The following is a 23827-nucleotide window of genomic DNA, read 5'->3' on the forward strand; positions in this document are numbered from 1 at the left end:
TGAATACATTTAGCTAGCATTTGCCTATTCATTAAAATCATCTTGTTAAATTAAAAATATAAATTTAATAAAAACGTTTATTTAAATAGTTTGTTATGTGCAGAACAAAACAAGTTACCTTTTAAAAATCAAATAATAATATTTTTGTACAATTGTGAAATACTACCTGATAATTAAGATGATTAAATGGTAAAATTTAGATTTTATATGGATGTATTTTAGCAGTTAGTTGTAAAATATTTTTTAAAGGCTCAAAGTCTGAGCAGTTTTATGAACAATAAATAATGACTTGACTTCATCATTTGGTATCAGAAGTGGCATATATGAAAGGCAAAGGCCTCTAGATTATGTTAATTTTACCAAAATAAAATATGATCATGCCTTGATTTTTAATTATTTAATCAGGACAGTAAAGTCTGACTTTGCTTAAAAAAAAATCATGGTGCAGTGGGAAAAAAATGAATATTGTGTATTGACATCATGAGCTTGGAGGACTACATCCATACATCTCTACAATGACTCAAAGAACTTAATAATAAAGTCATTTGGAATGGCAACGAAAGTGTTCTTGCAGGACTCCCAGAGTTCATCAAGATTTATAGGATTCATCTTCAATGCCTCTTCCTTCATCTTACCCCGGACATACTCAATAATGTTCATGCCTGGTGACTGGGCTGGCCAATCCTGGAGCACCTTGACCTTCAGAAACTTTGATGAAGAGGCTGTAGTATAAAAAAGGAGCGCTATCCTGCTGAAGAATTTACCCTCTTCTGTAGTTTATAATGTAATGGGCAGCACAAATGTCTTGACACGTCAGGTTATTGATGTTGCCATCCACTCTGCAGATCTGTCACATGCACCAATACTGAATGTAACCCCAAACCATGACTTTACCTTCACCAACTTGACTGATTTCTATCAGATTCATGGATCCATGTGCATTCCAGTAGGTCTTCTGCAGTATTTGTGATGATTGGGATGCAGTTCAACAGATGATTCATCAGAAAAATCGACCTTCTGCCACTTTTCCAAATGATCAACTAGACGTCAAGTTATTATTTGTTGCTCTTACAACTGGAATCGACGAAAAGACTTTTGTCAAATACAGTAATGTCTAAAAATTACTAATAATTCTCAGCTTCTTATGTTTGTGTTCAGTTAGTTCACTTTTAAATCCAATAAAAAATAATCATCAATAATCATTTGCCATAAGAGTAAAATTACTGAACCTACACACAGGAGCCTGAGAACAATACTCATTTTAGAAGATAATTTCAGATGGCACTTGCATCTGAATGCTTCATATAGAGCTGGAATGTCATGAATAGGTCATCTGAACTCCATGTTGAGAACTCTTTGTTCTGTTTGACATCAGTTCTGTTTAAGTTTGCCCGGTTCCACCACCTTAGAAGCGTTTTAATCTGTCTGCTGTGAATGGATTGGCTGAGTTCAAGAGATGGGTGCTGGTTTGTTGTAACTCAGAGCTTTGGGCTTCAGCTTAATGGCAGCTATTAATCAGGTTGTAGGTTGAGCAAAACGCTCCACAACCTTGCCTGTTCCTGCCCTGGAATTCAGCTGGCGACACAGACCTGCTGCTAGAGGTTTTCCCGGTCACGCTGTTAAAACATTAAAACCCTGCAGCCGGCCAAATTCTCATCGAGCAACTGTTCCGGCACACGGCGAAATAACAACCCCGGCGTGAGGATGAGATTACACTCATTATGGGATGATGCATTTAAAGCAGATTACGTGCCTCCGTTCTCAATTGAAATGTTAACCGGTGTGAATCCATTCTGCATCACTGTAATCAAATTGGCAGGCTCGGTCTAAGATGGAGCCATGGTGAAAAACCAGCTCTGTTGACCAGTGATGGGAGACTTTTATTTGACCGATGAGAGCTGACTTTAAAAGGATAGTTCACCCAAAAATGTAAATTAGATCACCATTTTTTCACCATTAAAGGGATAGTTTACCCAAAGCAGACATTTCTGTATTAAAGGGCCATAAAACTCCCCCTTATCAGTTTAAGTCTACCTCAAATTAAAAAAATAAATGAATTCATCATGGGGTGAGTGGAGCTCTGCGAACAGAGGAAAGAATACACAGTGCATAGCAGTGCAGCAGGTCTTTTGCCCTGTCTATTCCAAACATTGCCCTGCTAGTATCTGGAGGATTTAGGCGAACAGAACAGCTCGGATACAGGCGATTTGTCTGAATGGTAACAAACTCAACTGATAAAATATAAAGTCCGCCGTTCTCCAATTCTCGTACAGCTCTCCCAACAAAAATGCTTGCTGCACACAAACAGCTTTTCTGTATCAGCCCTGACAGCATCACGGGGAAAACCATACAACAAACCCTGTGGATCATGGAAACAAACACATAGGTACAAGCCTTCATAAACTGCTAACTACTGTGTGCCGTAGCAGGACTGATTATCCACTTTATCCCACAATTAATGCTGACAGAGCTAACATTGTCTTAACTGATGCTCAACACACACAAGTTTGTTAAAATCTAAAAAAAAAAAAAAAGTACTCCAGGGTACTTTACTTTTGAGCCTTTAAATATCAGAGTGTTATGGGACCAAATTGGTATGAGTTTTTTTTGTTCTGCTGAAAACAAAAGAAGAAATTTTGAAGAATGTTGCGAACCGGTAACTATCTACTATTATGTCAATGGCTGCAGTTTTTTAACTATTATATTCCAAATATGTTCTAGAACTTATTTGTTTAACCTGTTAACCTCCTATGTACATCAGTTATGACAATGGACACATAAACATCTCTCCCAGAATGCATTGCACATTTTCAGGATCTCAGTGTGTTACCTGTTGTCATTTTATTGTCCAAGAGGGTGTTGCAACAAAGAAGCAAATGTTATAATTGATATTTTCCTCCCGCAGTATTACAGAGCTATTCATAAATTTCCAAAACATCATTTTTCTTATGCACAGAAACCATCTTCTGTAATTGTGCTGTTTTTGCTGGCAGTATGAGCATTGTCTTTGTAAACCTGCCATTGTAAATCATATTCCAGCAGTTAGAAACCCTCTCATCTGAAATTTACTCCATTTTTTTCTTCCTAGAATTTATTTATTTTATTTTTTTGCATACTCAGTGTGTTAATCCTACATGCAGGATTGGAAAACCGCTGTACTGTGTGAGTACCTCTGTGTCATTACACCGCACAAATGGCTTTCTCCAGCTGCAGGCGTATCTCCTTTGGCCTCATTAAAGAAGCTTTGAGTCCTCAAAAAAACTCTTGTTCATTCCATCTCTCATTCATCTGCTTTTCTGTGGAGAATTCGAATGAGAATCAGTTCTGTATGACATATTTGCATATAGCTAAGCATAATGTTGTTTTGTTGTTTTTTTCTGCAATACCAGCTTTTCCAAGATGTATATCCCATATGGGAATGCTCTGCTAGCTTTATTATTGACTTCACATATGAAAGTGTTTCTGAAATACTTTCTTTACTGCATAATGTTTGTTAATGCAAGGTATGTAAGTTAATTAAGTACAAAGCCCATGTCAAAGTTATTATATCCGCAAGAGCTGTTTTTTTTAAAGTCCTCAAACACCTCCAGTGTTATACTTTTTGTAATAAAGTTAAAGCTAATCATACCATGCTGTAACTTTGATCATACTGTATGGTCCTGGATATTATAAATCATTTTCTACATGAGATGTTCTAAAATTGTAAGTCACCTCTCCTTTGTTCTCTACAGCATGTAGAAAGGGAATTCAAAAATAATTTAATATTTTAGAAAATACTTAAAATACAGCTCTATTATTATTATTTGTATTGATATTATTATTGTTGTTATTATTATTATTATTATTATTATTATTATTATTATTATTATTATTATTATTATTATTATTATTATTATTATTATTATTATTATTATTATTATTATTATATTTTTAGGATACTAGTATTCAGGTTAAAGTGCAATTTAAAGGCTCACATAATAATGACCTTAAGATTGTTTTCAAGAATTAAAACTTTTTATTCTAGCCAAAATAAAACAAATAAGACTTTCTTCTGAAGGAAAAAAAAAATATTATAGGAAATATTGTGAAGGATTCCAGTTAAACATCATTTATATACACAGTTGAAGTCAGAATTTATACCCCCCTGAATTATCCCCCTAATTAATTAGGGTAATTAGGCAAGTTATTGTATAAAGATGGTTTGTTCTGTAGACTATTGAAACAATATATAGCTTAAAGGGGCGAATAATTTAGTCCTTAAAATTGTGTTTAAAAAATAAAAAATGCTTTTATTCCAGCCGAATTAAAACAAATGAGACTTTCTCCATAAGAAAAAATATTATCAGACATACTGTGAAAATTTCCTTGCTCATTTAACATCATTTGGGAAATATTTAAAAAAAGAAAAAAGAATCAAAGGGTGCCTAATAATTCAGACTTCAACTACATATATAAATATGTTATGAATATAACCCATACACTACCTGCATTCTTAAATTGCAGCCCGTTAAGCTCTCTCGGCCACCGTACCATTTGCTTTGTAAGACAATTGTTATCCTCCAAGCAGTTTATGGGTCAGAGACAAAATTTAAAACACCTCCGAATATGTGTATCTGAAAAAAAGTAATTTACGTTGAGGATCGCTAGAGGGTGAGTAAATGATAGTGTAATTTTCATTGTTGAGTGAACTATTGCTTTAAAATCCACGTAAACCGGAAGTTGCTCAGACTTTCAGTGTGTTGATGTACTTACAATTGAAATGGATAGGGGGGTGGAGCTTTCTTTTGCGCATCATTCCATCATAGCAAACTAACAATAGGAGGGCCATGGTTTAAAATGATCAATTTACAGTTGTTATAAAAGCCCTAAGGTTGATGTCAACAGAAGGAGCGTTACTCCAAACATCGAAGCAAACAGACCTTTAAAAATTACTTTTTTATTGCACAGATTAATTATTCTCCTTAATATTAGCAATGTGAGCCAGCAAAATAAACATGGTCAATTTGATTTTGCTCAGCTTTAAATGTAGTTGTAATACTTCATGCACAATTACCGACAAAAATAAAGGCATCAGGTTGGTTTAAGAGTCACATGGACAAAGAAATACTAACACATTCTGCCTATCTGAAGTATCATTCTGATTCTGGATTCAAGGATTCTGACTGGTTAGTAGAACTGCTACATGGGATTTCTATTGTGCGCCCATTAGAATTTATCTTCGCATACATTAATGAGTGTGTAAATGTGTGTTTATCCATTAAACCGTAGGATTTCATGTGTAGGGTTTGGGGTTGTAAGCTGTTGACACCACTTGTGTCAGTGGGCTTAATTTGTAGATAATTGCAGTTTGTAATGGGAATGAAGGGCCAGGGCCACGTCAGCCAGAGTGTCACTTAAATTGTAGCCATTACCAGACACGAAACATGGAAATTAATGGCATTCTGGTTTAATTTGCACCTTCATCTTTCCATGGCATTTAATCTTACCCTCTTCTTCGCTTGGGACTCGGAGAGATGTAAGAGAGGTTCTTGAACCTTTCATTACAGCCCACAATTACTTTCTCTAACATTTCTCAAACCAAACCGTAATGATTTATCATATCTTGTTTTGTGTACCTTCTGTAGTAACAAACTTAAGAGACACTACTGGGAAAATGAATTGAAAGCGTTCGATAATAAATCGGTCAAAAATAGTGTGTGATGGTTAATCAGAATCATTTATATTATTTAGGAAAATATATTTATTAATTAAGTACACATTCAAATAATAAAAAGTGAAAGTATTGAAATTAAAAATGTTTAAAAAGCATTCATTCATTTTCCTTCACTTTAGTCTCTATTTCAAAGGTTGCCACAGAGGAATGAACCGCCAACTATTGCAGATTATGTTTATTTATGCAGCAGATGCCCTTCCAGTTGTAATCAAGTACTGGGAAACACATATACACACTCACACACTAAGGCCATTTTAGTTTATTCAATCCACCTGAGGGAAACTGAAGCACCACAGAAGCATTTCCACAATGAAATGCCAAAGAAAGAGCTGAGCCGAAAGGCAAAGCTCTCGATTTTCCGATCAATCCACTTTTCCACTCTCATGAGCTTTGGGTCATGACCGAAAGGACAAGATCTCAGATACAAGTGGCCGAAATTAGTTTCCTTGGCAGGGTGGCAGGGTGCACCCTTATCGATAGGGTGAGGAGCTCTGTCACCCAGGAGGAGCTCAGAGTAGGGCCTCTGCTCCTCCACATCGGGAGAAGTCAGCTGAGGTGGCTTGGGCAACTCTTTCAAATGCCTCCTGGACGTCTACCTAGGAAGGTGTTCCAGGCATGTCCCACTCGGGGGAGGCCTCGGGGACACGCTGGAGGGACTATGTCTCTAGGCTGGCCTGGAAACGGCTTGAGATCCCCCTGGAGGTGCTGGAGGAAGTGTCTGGGAAGAGGGAAGTCTGGGGTTCTATCCTAAGAGTGCTGCTCCTGCGACTCGGCCCCGGAAAAGCGGTAGAAAATAAATGAATTTTCTTAAATCTTACTATCTTTTCTTAAATCTTACTATTCTAAATTTTTTATAGTCCAGGTGTAATCTTAAGGTAGTCGGGAGACAACGGAGGCTTTAAATGCAGGATTTATTCATTGTAGTCAAGCAGACAAGGATCAAAGATAGGCGCAAATGGGAACATGCTGGGAAATCCGTTAGATAACAGGCATATGGTTGATGCAGGCAGCAGGCAGGATAAACAATAAAACAAAACAAGGGTCAAAACACAAAGAGACTAAACCAGGAAACCAAAAAGACTCAGCAAAGTGTGTGTGTGTGTGTGTGCGTGTGCTGTATACATTGTCCATGTAATCAGTACTTGAGCAGCTCCCAGCTGTGTGAGTGTAATCAAAGGAGACCTGGAACAGGTGTGTGTTGGTGCATGACATGATTTGTAGTCCTTATGGTAACAGGATTGTAGTCTGAGTGACAGTGAATGTTCTCCAGCGATCTACAAGGGATAGGTCGCTGGTGATTGTGACACTAGCTATGTGGTATTTGATGTTAATTTATGATATATCCCAGCAGGCACACAATGTCAACACGATGTCAGATTGACATTGTACCCTAGTGTCATGGAGATGTTGCAGTTTGTTTGTAAATGAAAATCAGGCCTACAACAATGTCCAATCTAAAATCAACCAAATATCAATATCCAATGATGTTACAGCTTGACATTTTGTGGACGTTACAATATGACATCAAACAGACATAAATGTCAGTATTTAATGTCAAAATGACGCTGGTTTAAGATGTCTCGACATTGGATTTTGGTCACCTGACATCACAAACTAAATCTAATCTAATATTAACATCTTATGACGTTATAAAATCATACTATTTTTATCAATAATTGTTAGCTCTCACAAAACACGTTTATTTTATTACATCTTAGCTCACACATTATAACCTGTTCACACATTATAAGCTGAAGTTTTGGTGTTGCAATATTAATAGCCACCGATTCTCTCTCCTCTTTTTTCTTTGTTTCTTCCTTCCCTTCCAAAAAATGAGGGTTAGTCAGTGATATTTACACTCCTAAATATCAGAAAGATTTATTGTTTTATTACCTGAGCGGTGACATTTCAGCAGATGCCATGAGAGGGGGCAGTGGGACGCTGTGGGAATAGAGGAGCTCACCTTTGCTCTTTAGATCCATGGAAACGTCACTGTTTGGTCTGAATCTGGCCATGTAATCCTCAAAGCCTAGAGTAAATGAATGCTGACTTAAATGAGACTCTCTATGAACACATCTGAATGAATGAGCGTACATTTCTTTTTACATGTTCAGTTTTGTAGTATTGCATTTATGAATGAACTACAGAAACAGGGTGCGTATTACTGACAGTTATTAGTAAAGTTTGCGTGAAATAAAAATAAATATGTAGTGTTTGTTTTTGCTAGCTTTTTGCATTTATAAACATTATATATATATATATATATATATATATATATATATATATATATATATATATATATATATATATATATATTTATATATATATACATATACATATACAATATATAAATACAAAAATGCAAAAATCAAGAAAAACTAGTTTGATTCATAGATTAAGCTATGTAGGCTATTTAAAAGCAGAAGTAAAAGCACAAACTCTGTGGAGCTGCTATATCCTAGAACACGATATAAAAAAAACATAATATATTCAACTTTTTTGCACATTTTCCTCAGAGAGTTTGCACCTGATGTTAAGATTTTTACAAAAAAAAAACATTAATAAATGTACTGGACGCAACTTTTTTAAAAAGTGCTTTTATGTGCAATATTCATGAAAAAATCAGACACATTCTTTGATGTCAATTCAGTTCTTAGTAGTCTCATAATATGTTTGAATGGTCAGATTCAGATGCACACAGATGTATTTAATGGTATCTCTTTTCATCAAACCAAAGCATATGCAGTTGTGGTAAAAATCAGACATGAAAGCTAATTATATTAATAATGCTAATCAAACAAAAAGAAAAGAGGGCCTCACTTTCTAATTTTATTTATTTATTTATTTATTTATTTATTCAATTGACATTTTTGTAACACTTAAAATAATGGTCCATTACTTAATAATAGTTAATGTATTTACTAGCATTTAGTATACATAATCTCATAAAGCATTTATAAAGCATAATTCAAGTTAAAAAATGTTTATTTATATAGCAGTTTTCACAACAATTATTGTTGCAAAACAGCTTAACAAAAAGTCCACATTATTGCATTCAAATCAAAATCAGAAAAGGTAAGGAGTTGTGTATAGGGCGGACATTAAAAGGTGATTTTAAGAGTTCGCCCTTAGCTGATGACTGATTATGAAGAGTCTTTGGCATGCTGTCCCGGGAGAGAGCCCTGAGCTCGTGAGATCCTCAAGACTGGGGCTCCCCCCCATTGCAGGGCGAGAGGGGAGTCTGAGTTCAGGTAGGTCTCGAGAACTCTCCCTGCTTGATTATGTTGTAGAGATGCGCGGTTGGCGGTTACAGCCGCGGACTCCGCGGATAAACCGCGGATCGGGCGGATGACGTTACGAAAAAATAATATTTTAATTAAATTCGGGCGGGTGGTGGGCGGTTGTACTGTTTTATATTCATAGCTGGCGCACCAACGAAAAAGCCTACGAATGACTTCACAGAATGGGAGGTGGAATCGGATACATTAATTCTGGATGAAGTGTACAGAAGTATTCCTCTACAAACTTCCGTATAGACGGATCAGCAGAGGAAAACCTACTTTCCTTTTGGGAGAAATAAGGACAGGCATTCCCACGATTACAGAACCTTTCCAAGAGAATTCTATGCATTTCAGCAACAAGTGCTGCGAGCGAGCGCTCCTTCAGTGCAGCAGGGCGCAGTGGCTATGCAGGCGCTCCCGTCTGAATCCTGACACTGTAGATGCTATTTTATTCCTGCATTGTGCCAAGAAAAAATCAAACTAGACCTAAGGTCAGGCATATTAAACCAATTAGCCTATGTTATTTAGGCTACAAATATGTTCAATATAAACTTTTGAGTTCGGTCAGCTGATAACTTTACGTTCATATTGGTTCAGCCTATTCTATTCTAGACATGTTGGCCTCGCTTTTACGTTCCGAGGCTAAGGTTATTTTGCCAGAATTTCTTTGTCGCAAATTTAATGGCGTAGTATTTCGTTATGCTTCAAGTTTGAGGGGAATGGGGATGATCCTCCATGGGTTATTGGGGCACTTGTCATACATGCACTTTAGCTTGGTCAGGTTCGGTCAAAGAGAGATGGCATATCTATTTTTCTAATTTAATTTCTAATTGTGGGGTGACTGAGCCTACAAGGCTTAGGCACGATATGATGTTTTTATTAAAAAATTTTCAACTGTTTGCCAAAGCATGCGACTATAGCCTATGCCTACATTAAGATATTTATGTTAATATTTTTTTACTGCCTGTTGTTTCTTTTGGCATATAAAATAGGTATTGTCTGATAGAGATATCAATAAAGGATCATCTGTGTCGCAGAACTGTGTTGTTTCCGATTTCTACAAGCTCAATAACATCCACAGCAAAAAATAAAAAATAGTCGAAAAACTGTGCCCATTAATTAGATGTGCAAGGCAAGCAGGTACGTTTTTGGGGTTGCTATGGACAACTACAAATGTAAACATTATTAGGCTATAATGCAAATGACTTATTATTCTACCTATTTACTAAAAAATAAAGTGAAATAGGCATTTAGTAGTAGGCTAAATAGCAGCATGTTGAAATGATGTGTCAATGCGTTTTCTATTAGGCTACAATAAAAAAAAAGTTGTATAGTACAGTGCGTTTAATTTAGGCTATTTATTTATTTTTGTCCCTGTGCGCCGATTGGAGACGGAGTTCACTGCTGATATTCTGAGAGCTCGTGTGCTTTTCATTTCTTATTTGTGCATCCTCGTTTCCTTTCCTTGCTTTCTTTCCTCGTGTTTCCACCCCACCGGGATAACGTTACGAGGGAAAGACGCAAGGAAAAGACTGAAGGACCGAGGAATCGAATCAAGTGAAAAGACACGTCCTCGTATCTTTAGCGTCACTTCAAAGCGTCGTCAATTAATGACTTGCACGTTTGGATTAACTGCATGTCTACATTAAAGTCATTCTCTATTCTATAATGATCAATAAAGAAACATTCATTTAATAAAAAAAAGGAATAAGCCATTCAAATAAAGAGCCCAATCAGCAGATGGCGGGCGGGTGCGGTTTTAAAAATTGATCAAAAATGTTACTGCGGATGGATGGCGGACGGATGATGAATTTTGTCATGCGGTTGCGGATGAAATAATAGCCCATCCGCGCATCTCTATTATGTTGGAAGTCGATTATGAATGCTATGGCGTATCTATGCTGTCAATTTAGTTTAGTCAATTTACTTATGTTACATGTTTTTGGTCTGTGGGAGTAAACCGGAGAGCCCGGGGAAAACCCATGCAAACATGGGGGGAACATGCAAACTCTGCACAGAAATGCAGACTTGACCAGGAAGTGTCTGAGCCAGTGACATTCCTGCTGTGAGGCAATGATGCTAACCATTAGGCCTCTGTGCTGCCCTGACTAGGAAATGGGAGGAGTAGGGGTGGAAGGGGTGGATTCTTCAAGATGAAGATGGCTAAGGTAAGATACTCTGGTTATTTATAGTGATTAAGGAGTTGTTTGATTGGTCAATCAGTGTTAGCTAATGAGGACCAGCTGCTATCAATCATAATAATGCTCCTCTCAAAATTAGTTTATTAATAAACTTCACTTCATTTCAACATTTAGCTAGACATTGTTAAAATTCAAAGATGGTTAACTGACTTTATTTATCTTAAAACTGACACATTTACAAAGATTAATAAAAAAAATAATAAATGTATTACTAATTAACTACCATCAACTGTTGGACCATTATGAGAAAGTGTTTTTTTTTTTTTTTTCTTTTTCGTGTTGTCTGAAAATTTGGTAAAAATATCAAACAGCTACAGAGGTATTTAGAAAAAAAAAAACTGCATTATTAAAGCATGCATTTCCTGCAAACTAAATCATGGACTTAACACTTTTTTTTTAAATCATCATTTTCAAATATTGGGGAATGCACTTGTAACGCACAGATCGGTTTATGTCAAAACCTGTTGTAATATAAGATTTGTGCCCTGTTGTGGCTCTGAAACAGTATGTTCCTGTACACTATAGGTGTCATTTGAGACTCGTCCGGATGATGGACATTCTCTACATTGTGCTCTTGTTAGTCCAGAGGTTGAGGGCAGAAACAAGCCTCACTCACAATGGCTCTGGAAAACAAACTTCTGCTTCAGGAAGCTCCACATAGGATTTGCAAACTCACATTCCCACTGCATTGTTTCAGTCTGTAGACTCTATTAGTATAGTTTCTATATTTTTAATGCATGTTTAAGGTTTGCGTTGGGTTTATTCAGCAAAACACAACCAGCTGGATGTACATTATTCCAATTATCACACAGCTACTTTAAATTAAACAATTAGAAACAAAGCCTGATCTGAGCTGCGAAAATGCACTCTTTTCAATCAATGCTTTCAATAAAGAAATCTGGATTAGTCTGTTTTCAATTTAATTTGCTTTTAGGGAATAGCATGCATTGGAAGGTTGTTATTGACCAATCAAAATCAGGTATTCTAGAGTCATGTAATGCAGTGATGCTCAACCTTATTATCACAGCGGACCAGTCATTGCTTGACAACAATATCGCAGCCGGAGGGGTGGGTGTTCATAGATTGCGACCTTCAACCATTTTCTTAGAGGATGACAACTGACAAAACATTATTGCAACTCTGATACATGCGTTATGTATGGAGAAAATTAAAAAGTCTACTGATATGTGCACATTCTTGGTAAAGTCTAGATAGGATACAGCTGCAGATATGCACATCAACAAGGTATAATTTTTGTGACACTCTATAACAGTGATTTATATTTTTACAGTACTGTGACAGTTCAGTTTAGGGTTGGGGTAGGGGTAGACCTTAATAAAATGCAATTTATTGGGTAATTTAATAAATAACATAAAAACTACTCAGTACAACTGCTGTTTTTACATTACTGTGATGTTTGGGTTTAGGGTTGGGGTAGGGGTAGACGTAAAAAAAATACAATTAGTGAAGTTTATTTATAAACTAATTTCGAGAGGATCACGTGCTTATGATTGACACGGCTGGCCCTGAGTCAAGCTAATGTACGCACCACCAATCAGACGATCATTAACACAGTATAAATAACCGAGCATCTTACATTCATAGTCTTGAATAATTCCCCCTTCCACCCCCTCTCCTCCTTTTTTCCTCTATAGGGCAGCACGGCGGCCTCACAGCAAGAATGCCTTTGGTTCAGGTCTCTACCCGGCCAGTCGGCATTTCTGTGTGGAGTTCATGTTCTCCCTGTGCTCGTGTGGAATTTCCCTGGGTCATCCGGTTTTCTACCACAGTCCAAAACATGAGACATAAGTAAATCGACTAAACCAAATCAGCAACATAGTCAAATTCTACCAGCAACACACCCTTATAGCAATCCTTAAGCAGCAGGAGAGGGATGGTTCTCGAGATCTACCACAGCTCAAACTCTCCTCTCGCTCTGCAAATGGGAGGGAGCCCTGGGGCTCGAGGATCTCATGAGCTCAGGGCTCTCTCCCGGGACATGCCAAACTAACTTTTTACCAATGATCAGCTAAGTGTGAACTCTTGAAATGGCAAATTTGATAAATAATATAAATTATTCTCGTCAGCTTCCAGCCACAACCATATCTGATCAAGCAACAATCTATATTCTTGTTCATATTTTTTCTCACGTGACTCACGGTGCGCTCAAAGTTTTACATGTTTTCAATGCGCACAAGCGGCGTGCCTCTATTGGAAATAACGTACTTGCGTGTGGAAAAGACGTGATAAGTAAACAAGGCTGCAGTCATCTGCTATCTCTAGCAGTTGATCTTCTTTCACAGACATTCTGGATTTACCTGATTTATTGACAAATGGGTTGCAGATCTATTCCTTGGCAGTTCATGCATCCTTCACTGAGCCTTTTTGCCTTCCCAAAGAAACTTTCCAAAGGTGTTTGTCTCTTACTTATTTTGCTAGCTTGTGGGTTAAATTTTGGTGCTCCAGTGTGCGAGATGTAAGAGAATACAAAGATTTTTCAAAAAAAGATTGTTGAGACTTATATAATAAATAAAAAGAAAACAATTAATGTTTTCTTGTGCAGCTTGGTTCTAATTGATCTATGGACCAATATCGCTTCTTAGCCCAGGGTTTTGGGGACCACTGATGTAATTTAAGAGCATAAATTATATATATATTCTTTTTTTGAGAACTAAAATTGAATTGTCGTTAAATATGTGCTAATACAGCTTATCTGAATATTAATTATGCATGTTTATAACATTAGTTAAAGATGAAATAATTCAATGATAATCCAATAATGATGGCAGGCATTTTTAAGGTTCTTGGCATACACGATATTATATACAGTACACAGTGTGCATGTGTACATTTATAGAACAGTTCTGTCTGTCTCTGGAATCTGATAGCCGAGCGATGTTCTGCAATAACAGCACTCATACAGCCTCTTCACCCTTGTGTATTACTCCGCCCACATAGAGTGACAGTAGATCAGTAAACTCAATACAGTTTGACAAATATTTAGCGTGTCAGCGGCCATCAGCCTGTCATTGAGCGGAGCAAAGAGGGTTGACGTTTTTCCACAAGATGCCGACAGAGGCGACATAATAAGCCCTTAGAGTAGAAAAACTCATCCTAAATCAATCTCACTCTTTTGTATGTTGTAGTGCTGTAATTATACCATAATAATCTGGTATTGTTTGTTTTGCTCTGGCTTTTTCGGGTCAATTATTGTGATCTCCCGATTGCAACAGAGAAATACTGGAAAATCTCTGTAGACTGATGGCATTTCATGCCGTTCAGCCTTATAGTCTGAAAATGTAAGCAAAATCACCTGTTTTTGTTTTGTCATCACTTTAGACATTATGCTAGAGAATCATTCATTATTCATACATTAGCACTACAGTGATGTTGGTGAAGTAGCAATGGTTTCTATGTTCTGACGTCAGCTGCAGATGTGAAGGAATGGCGTAAGAAAATAGTTCCTCGTACAAAAGGATTTTTCAGACTCTCCGTGTTTAATTTACTGTTATTATTACTGTGTGTAATAACTGTTTTATAAACACAATATCACACTTGCAGAAGTGCTATATGGCTTTATGTTGTCACTGGTGGGACACTATGACACACTGCTTGCTACCTCGAGTCAATTCATGCTCTGCTACTCATGTGATATTGCTCATGTACATATAATGTACTGTATGAATGTATTTATTTATTTATTTATTTATTGTCTATGAAATGTAAAATAATTATGCCCTAAAACATTCAGAATTATTTTTTTAATTAAATGTTGTATTAACTATTAGAAAGCTGATTTTGAATTACATTATTTTGTTTGTCCATTAAACAACAATAGTGGAAGATAATTGTTCTTGATTTTAATTATGAATACAGTTCACACATGAATACACACATCGATGTATTTTTTCCTAGAGCACACTGATTATCATGTTTGGTAAATAAAACTTGCTACACAGCCACCATATTACCCATAATATTACCCGTCATTTTGTCAATGCATATGATAGCTTTCTGTATGTCATTGCAGTTTGTGTTACACCACGCAACTCCATCACTTTCTGATCCCATTGAGATGCTGAATGCAGCTTCTCTCTCGTTCCGGCCCACTTCTTCTTTCCACCTCTGTCAGCATTATCGTCCATATAGAATTAAGAGTGCTTTCACCATAGCTCCTTTTTTATTTAATTATTTGTATTTATTCTTTTATTTAGTCTATAATTACTTCCAAATAATCAAGTGAATGTAATTTTTGTTATTTGCCTATATTCAAAGGCAAAAGTATGTAGTAATAGGGCACTGAGGGACCTTCTTCCCTTCCAATCCACGGAAACTTTAACCTTTATTAATGCACACATAAAAGCTGGCGCATAAAAGAGCGAGATGAGGAGCCGCTCTATGAATGCCCTCGAATGCACCTCACGCCGGCATTAAGTCTCGCTCCCTGGATCGGCATGCAGATGGCTTGTTATGCTAAATGCAGGCGGCGTTTTGATTAGGTTACTCCTACTTTCATCTGGGTGCTCTCAAACAGTGGACACAAAGGACTGCTCTTTGCTGCCTGCTTTATCTATGCGCCCTCTGTCTTTTTTTTTTCCAAGTAGAGTTAAAGGCCTGAATATACAGAAAGCTCAAGGCTCCTAAAAGCAAGGGATGCTTATATAACGCACCACCACATTCAGTCAAGTCTATAATACCTGGAGAGTTCACTTTTGTTACGTTCATTAGCATGTCTATTCATTTTTAATGGTAGACGCTTGGTTGGTGGATGCAGAAGTTAGATTGACTAAATTCAAATCTTGACATGTTGGCAAAAGTGGGATTGTTTAATTTATTTAATTTGGATGGAAACACTGAGATGTGCATTAAACATTATGGGTTTATTAGCGGTGGAACTGTTTAAAAGGGGGGTATCATGATTATTTTGTCCGATCTCTTATCAATCTTAAGAACCTATAAAGTAGTGCTGCATGTATTTTTGCTCCAAAAAGTGTTTAGTTATTAATACTTATAAGAGAAAAATGCATTTTTGAGATTTCCTCTGGAAAACGCAAGAGGCAAAATGTGGGCGGAGTCAACAGTGTTTTAATTTGGCGCAGCTTCCACCAATGAGATCAATTATGTTCTGTGATATCACTACAAATATAACAAAGGGAAAATCTTCAAATACAACCAAAAACCAAGGGTATTTTAGTTTTGCATTTTTAATTACGTTTATTTTGATTCGATTTTTAAATTAGCTATACATTTCAGTTCAGTTTCAGTTTATTTCCTTAATGGTTTTGTTGGTTTCAGTGTAGTTTTTACCATAAGAAATGGCCATATAAGGAGTTCCACACCTAATGAAATCTACTAGAGCTGTGTTAAAAAAAAAAAAAGTTAAAATTATACCCTTTAAAAACCTAAATTGTAAATATTAAAGATCTAGTGAATATTATCTATTTCATTCATTCATTTTCTTGTTGGCTTAGTCCCTTTGTTAATCTGGAGTCGCCACAGCGCCAACTTATCCGGCACGTTTTTATGCAGCGGATGCTCTTCCAGCCACAACCCATCTCTGGTATTATTTCATTCCTTTCATCTTATTAAATTAAAAAATATATATAACAAAAATAGATTTTTGACCGGAAGGGAATATAAAAAATATGCCAGAGTAATCGGGGGTTCATTTCACTGTGTTAGGGTTAAATCAAGGACTAAGATGAAGGATAGTGAATGAGTAATTGTTATTTTATTTCACACTTAAAAAATAATGCTAGCTGTTTGTCTAAACTAATTATTTAAAATGAGCTGAAACAACACAATGCTTGATTATTTTTTAAACGACAACCTAATTGTTTTATGTCCACCTAAATCTGTAAATGTTACTTTTTTGTTGTCCCAAAACAGATCAATTGTATGAAACCCACAATTTTTTACAGTGCAGTTAGTTTTTCAGTTAGTTTACATCTAGTTCTGTTTCAGTTAGTTTTAGTTTTTTATTTATTGAAAGTTTCTTTATTTCAGTTAGCTAAAATTGTGTAGTTTTAGTCTTAGTTCATTCATTCATTCATTTTCTTGTCGGCTTAGTCCCTTTATTAATCTGGGGTCACCACAGCGGAATGAACCGCCAACTTATCCAGCAAGTTTTTACGCAGCGGATGCCCTTCCAGCCGCAACCTCTCTGGGAAATAGTCTTAGTTTTCAATTATTAAAATTACCTTGCCTAAATCTTGCCTTTTTTAAGCTATTTTAAGCCAGTGATAAGTGAAGAGCATAGATGGGCGTGCTACTATGAGAAGTGGCCATATAAAAAGTTTCACCCTTACTGACATCAACTACAGCTATGTTAAACAAAAAGTAAACGCACTTACCTAAATCTTGAATATTAAAGACCTGGATATTAATTAATTATTTATTTATTTATTTATTTATTTATTTATTTATTTATTTATTTATTTATTTATTTATTTATTCATTCATTCATTCATTCATTTATTTATTTGTTAAATAATTTATTTATTGATCTATTTATTTGTTTGTTTGTTTGTTTGTTTATTTGTTCATTTATTTATTTATTTATTTATTTATTTATTTAAAGTTTGGATATACATTTTTTTCTTTCTTTTTTTTGTGCAGTCATTATAATGAAGACATATAACAACTCTACATTTAAATTAAATGTAATATCTGCAGTGGTTAAAACAAAACCTGATTTTTTTCTACTGTTTTACATTTTTAATAAACATACTGTAGTCCAGATAATTGTGTAATTTACCACATTATAAGTAAATATAGCTCATGTTGTTAGAAAAAAAAAAGTTCCCCTATTCCCATATCAGACTGTTTATTCTGTAATTTGGCATGAGTAATATGCACATTCTCCAGTCATTAACAACAATAAAACAAAGCCAGTCCACATCATAACTGTGTCAACAGCAGTGCAAGCCCAGCATCTCTCACTGGATAAATAACACACTCACGCTGTTCATAATGACCAGCATATTTCTAAAGTCTTGCAATCCATCCATTTACTTTTATTAACCATTAACCAGCATTTCGTTCCCTCTGGCTTGTTCAACTCTTCTCCCTGCATCATGATCATTGCTTTAGCACAGAAATATCCAGTCATTAATGTCTTCCACGCTCCAGAAGTCTCTAATTCTTTAAACAGATAGAGGATAGGATGAACGCCACTTGGCTCAGGTATGCGGAGGTTTGTGGTAATCAACATTTCCATTGATTGACTGTCTAGTCCCAGAAGTAATTGGTTTTAAATGCACTTTTATTTCAGTGCACTGTAATTGTATTGATTGGCTCCATGCTGGCTCTCCTAAAGTAGCCAAATATATATTTAGATTAAAAATGCTGTTTTGTAATGATTGCTTTAAAAATTATCAATAAACTGTATGTGTGTGTCTATATATATATATAGATAGATAGATAGATAGATAGATAGATAGATAGATAGATAGATAGATAGATAGATAGATAGATAGATAGATAGATAGATAGATAGATAGATAGATAGATAGATAGATAGATAGATAGATAGATAGATTTAGGAGGGCAGATAATTCTGACTTCAACTGTAGACATTTGGCGACGCAGTGGCGCAGTAGGTAGTGCTGTCGCATCACAGCAAGAAGGTCACTGGTTCGAGTCTCAGCTGGATCAGCTGGCGTTTCTGTGTGGAGTTTTCATGTTCTCCCTGCGTTCGCGTGGGTTTCCACCGGGCGCTCCGATTTCCCCCACAGTCCAAAGACATGCGGTACAGGTGAATTGGGTAGGCTAAATTGTCCATGGTGAGTGAGTGTGTAAGGATGTTTCCCAGAGATGGGTTGCAGCTGGAAGGGCATCCGCCACGTAAAACATGTGCTCGATAAGTTGGTAGTTCATTCCGCTGTGGTGACCCCAGATTAATGAAGGGACTAAGCTGAGCAAAAAAATGAATGAAGGAATGAATGCACATACATTTCTGTGTTTAATAAGCTTTTATTTTATTAATAAATATAAAAGAAAATAATTAAAACTATTAACATTTTTTAAGAAAACATACTAACCTGGTATTAAATAATAATAATTCTATTTGATTTTATTTGATTTTGACTTTTTTTTTTTTTTTTTTTTAATTACCAATGTCATGTTACACTTAGCAAAGCTGACAGTCAAGTGTTCTTACAAAAACTGCCAAAGTAATTACAGGTTTAATTATATATATATATATATATATATATATATATATATATATATATATATATATATATATATATATATATATATATATATATATATATATATATATATATATATACATATATATATATATATATATACATATATATATATATATATACATATATATATATATATATATATATATATATATATATATATATATATATATATATATATATATATATATATATATATATATATATATTATATAAAACTGTTTTTATTATACTTTTTTGTGTAAAGTTAAATTGGTGGTCAAAAAACAGAAAAAAAAAAGTTATGTCCTTTAGTCTTGTATGTGTGCGGCTGGGCATGGATCTGACAATTTTCCACTCTCTCAGTATCAGGCTTATGTTCCTTTGTTTAATTCTCACATTTGTCTGTAAAACTGAAATGTTTCAGGACAAATGTATTTTAACACAATGTGACTGACTCAGCTTTTGTCTCATTCTGCTGTCAAACTAACTGTTAAGCAGGGAAACATATTGCCTGTCAAATTCTGGACTGTGTGGCAAAGAAAACAATGTTTTACAAATAAACATGCCTAAAAAATCTGCATCATTTCGGTGAGTTTCTGTATTGAACACAGCCAAATTGTCACCGTTGTCTTCTGTTTTCTATCAAGATACTCATTATGTTTTATTTTAAGCGCACCCCTAAAATGTTACACTTGCCCCTTGTGGTTCTTTGTTGCAAAATATCACTGTGCCATATTAAAGCAATATGATTTCACTTTGAGGGCGAAAGAAACTTCAGTTCTCAAACTTGACTATTTGTAAATGTATTTGTTGACATTTACTTTACATGTTAAAATGTTTAAGTCCAACATTTTTATCACATCACAAGGTCAGGACAGACGAATATATTTTTGGAGGAAGAAAAAAAAAATCTATTTGTTGTACCAGATTAATTGCAAAGCCAGACATTGAACACTGATTTGTTGGTTGGTTGGTTGACTGGTTTGTTGGTTTGCTGATTGGTTGGTTAATTGATTGATTGATTGATGTTTAATTTATTGATTGATTGATTGATTGATTGACTAATTGATTGTTTGTTTGATTGATTGATTATTTGATTGATTGATTGATTGATTGATTGATTGATTGATTGATTGATTGATTGATTGATTGATTGATTGATTGATTGATTGATTGATTGATTGATTGATTGATTGATTGATTGATTGATTGATTGATTGAGTGCAGTATTTCCATCCACTCGTTTTTATGCACATTCTGGGATGTTGCATTTAGAAAATGCTATGTGCAATAAATTCCTCGTGTGACTTAAAATATCTGAATAACTAGAGTTATGTCCACTATCTCAAACTTAGTTTTAGTCATTTAAAAAATGCCTGGCCCAAAGTCTGTTTTAAAAACTATTTTGTTCCATACATTACCATAAGATTTGCTATGCAGACGAGCACAAGATTACAATGCAAGATGAAATGGCTGGATTTGTTACTGATGTTGTCTGGAGGCTTTTTTTTTTTTTTTTTTCTGTGCAGCTCAATGGTTATGTTGGGGAATAGAGCTACAGTGGTTTCCCTGGTTAAAGTAACTTCTAATTTATTATTCATAATATGTGCACATGATTTGATGCTTCTGCTATTTTTATAAAAAATCATTTCCGTTTAAATCTCTCCACTGCTATTGATGTAATGATTCATATTTATATTCATGATAATCCATGGTGTTTTTGGACCTTTTCGGCAGGGTATGATGTATCTGGAGGAGAGACGGCTGGTGCACAGGGATCTTGCAGCTCGTAACGTTCTGGTTAAATCTCCAAACCACATCAAGATCACTGACTTTGGCCTCGCTCGACTGCTGGACACTGATGAAAAGGAGTACAATTCAGATGGAGGGAAGGTCAGTGTTTAGAACGTGCACTGTAAAAAAATATCTGTATGTTAGCAGTTTTCCATCATTTGTGATTCAAGTTTTTTTTCCCCCTTTTATTTATGATTTTGAATTGCAGTATGGGATTTTAATCTTTCTTCCAACAAAGTTTAACCTTGACAAGTTTGAAAAACTGACTTTAAGTAACATCTTTTTAAGAGTTTAAAGTGATATACTGTCTGCACTGGTGTTGTATATCACAGTTCAAAAATCTTGTATTAAACTGCAAGTAAATTTTCAGTTATTTGACAGATTTATTCATAGATATATTATTTCTTACACGTTGTAATATTTCAAACTTCTAAAATGTTAATAAAAGTCACTTTGTTAAACTTTAGAGTCAAATTTTGAACATCGAAAGTTGACAGAGTAGAGATCAACATCCCATAATGCATAATTCACACGTGTGAATCACAAAATACAGAAACTGTTAATTAATAGATATTTATTACACTGTATATAGCCTCATAACACTTGAACAGATCAAAGCAATTCTCAATTTTAGGTGATTTTGCAACTGTATTATAAAAAAAAACCTTCATTAATCCATAAGAATGGTCCTTGCTTGATTGTACTTCTAATTTTTATCCATATTACAGTGCTGTTTCTAAGTTTGAATTTTCTTTTAGATACGTTTTAATTATACATGATTGCATTAAAGAATATATCCTGATATGAGTGGTCTTTTATGCAGATGCCTATCAAGTGGATGGCACTGGAGTGCATTCATTACAGAAAGTTCACACATCAGAGTGATGTATGGAGTTACGGTGAGTGACATTTTTCCTTTGTTCTAGTTTGCTCTTAATCAATTAGTGCAGCACACTCTACTTTTTGATGCAAACCCTTACTAACCAAGGACACACACTGATTTGCAAGTCTATACTTTTCACTACATAGGATATTTATACTATATTAAGCTCACAGTTATAATAGGTTTATATCATATTATTCTAATTATCATGGCATTTTTGGTAGAATAGGATTTGGTATTTTAACTTGCATAATGGCTGTCACAGTGAAGATTATTTTTTTTTAATTCTTCAAAGAAACTATTATAGAAAATCTCACTTTTTAAATTCATTTTTTTATCATGTTAAAATGTTTATTTATTTATTTTATTTAAATAAACTGTATTTTTGGTGCAATTTATAGTTGATAAAATATACCAAATATTATCATGAAACTTAGTATTTGGTATATTATCACAGTGATGTCATTGAAGAACAATGTTTTTAATTTTTAAAGAAACTAATGGTGAAAATTTATTTAAAAAAACACTTTTTAAAAACTTATTTAAATCAACTTTCTACCATCAAGATCCTTTTGTGGAATAAACAAAAAATATTTATTATCATTATTTTTCTTAATAAAGTGTATTTTAGTGCATGCTACAGTTACTAAAATATACCTTAAAGCTTTAAATATTATCATGACTCTTTTAGTATGACAATATTTGATATTTAAGCTGACATTTTGACTGTCACAGTGATGCCATTGAGGAACATTTTGGATTTTTCAAAGAAACAATTAGTGAAGATTTCTTCAAAGAACCACTTTTAAATAGATTTTAATCTTCTTTCTACTAGCAAGATCCTTTTATGAAATAAAAAAAAATGTTATTTATTTTTTAATTAACTGTTTTTGGTCTAGGTTACGGTCAATAAAATATACTAAAAGCTTTAAATATTATCAGGAAACTTTTAGTTAAATAGTAATAGTATTTTAGCTTGTATATTGGCTGTCTCAGTGAAGATTTTTTTGTAATTCTTCAAAGTAACTATTATAGAAAATTTCTTTAAAGAACCACTTTTTAAATTCATTTTTATCATCTAAAAATGTTTATTTATTTTCTTTTAAATAAACTGTATTTTTGGTGCAATTTACAGTTACTAAATTATACCAATTATTATCATGAAACTTTTAGTATTTGGTATTTTAGCTGGCATATTGACTGTCACAGTGATGTCATTGAAGAACAATGTTTTAACTTTTCAAAGAAACTAATAGTGAAAATTCCTTTAAAAAAATGCTGTCTTTATGCTGTATATTATTATTCAGGAGTGACTATCTGGGAGCTGATGACGTTTGGAGGAAAGCCTTACGACGGGATTCCCACACGGGACATTCCAGACATCCTGGAGAAAGGCGAACGTTTGCCTCAGCCGCCCATCTGCACCATTGACGTCTACATGGTCATGGTTAAATGTGAGTTTTATACTGTATATAACTTTGAATATAATTAAAAGTATTCCCTGCTTTTTAAATAATAAGGTATTTCAAGGAATGACAGCAAAAAACACTAACCTTAATGTCCACAATATGTACAGTCATACCAAAACCTATTCAGACACCTCACATTATCACAGTTTATTCACTATAGTTTAGAAAATGGTAATAAAATATGGGTCGACTTCATAATTAAACTGTGTCAGCACATTTTCATCTTTATGTAATGTCTGTAACTGCGATTTAAAGATACAGTAGTGTAAGATATGTAATGAGTATGTACAG

At 34.6% G+C, this 23827-nt stretch overlaps 1 protein-coding gene across 1 annotated transcript in view; it reads left to right on the plus strand.

The window, feature by feature from the left end:
- erbb4a (erb-b2 receptor tyrosine kinase 4a) overlaps positions 1-23827 on the plus strand; it is a 267096-nt gene that overhangs the window by 230469 nt on the left and 12800 nt on the right. The window contains 3 exon segments of the mRNA NM_001143751.3: positions 21128-21283; positions 22008-22083; positions 23375-23521. Coding sequence (NP_001137223.2) covers positions 21128-21283; positions 22008-22083; positions 23375-23521 — 379 coding nt within the window.

Source organism: Danio rerio, chromosome 1 (assembly GCF_052040795.2).
Source record: "Danio rerio strain M-AB ecotype USA chromosome 1, GRCz13ab, whole genome shotgun sequence".
NCBI classification, from domain to species: Eukaryota; Metazoa; Chordata; class Actinopteri; order Cypriniformes; family Danionidae; genus Danio; species Danio rerio.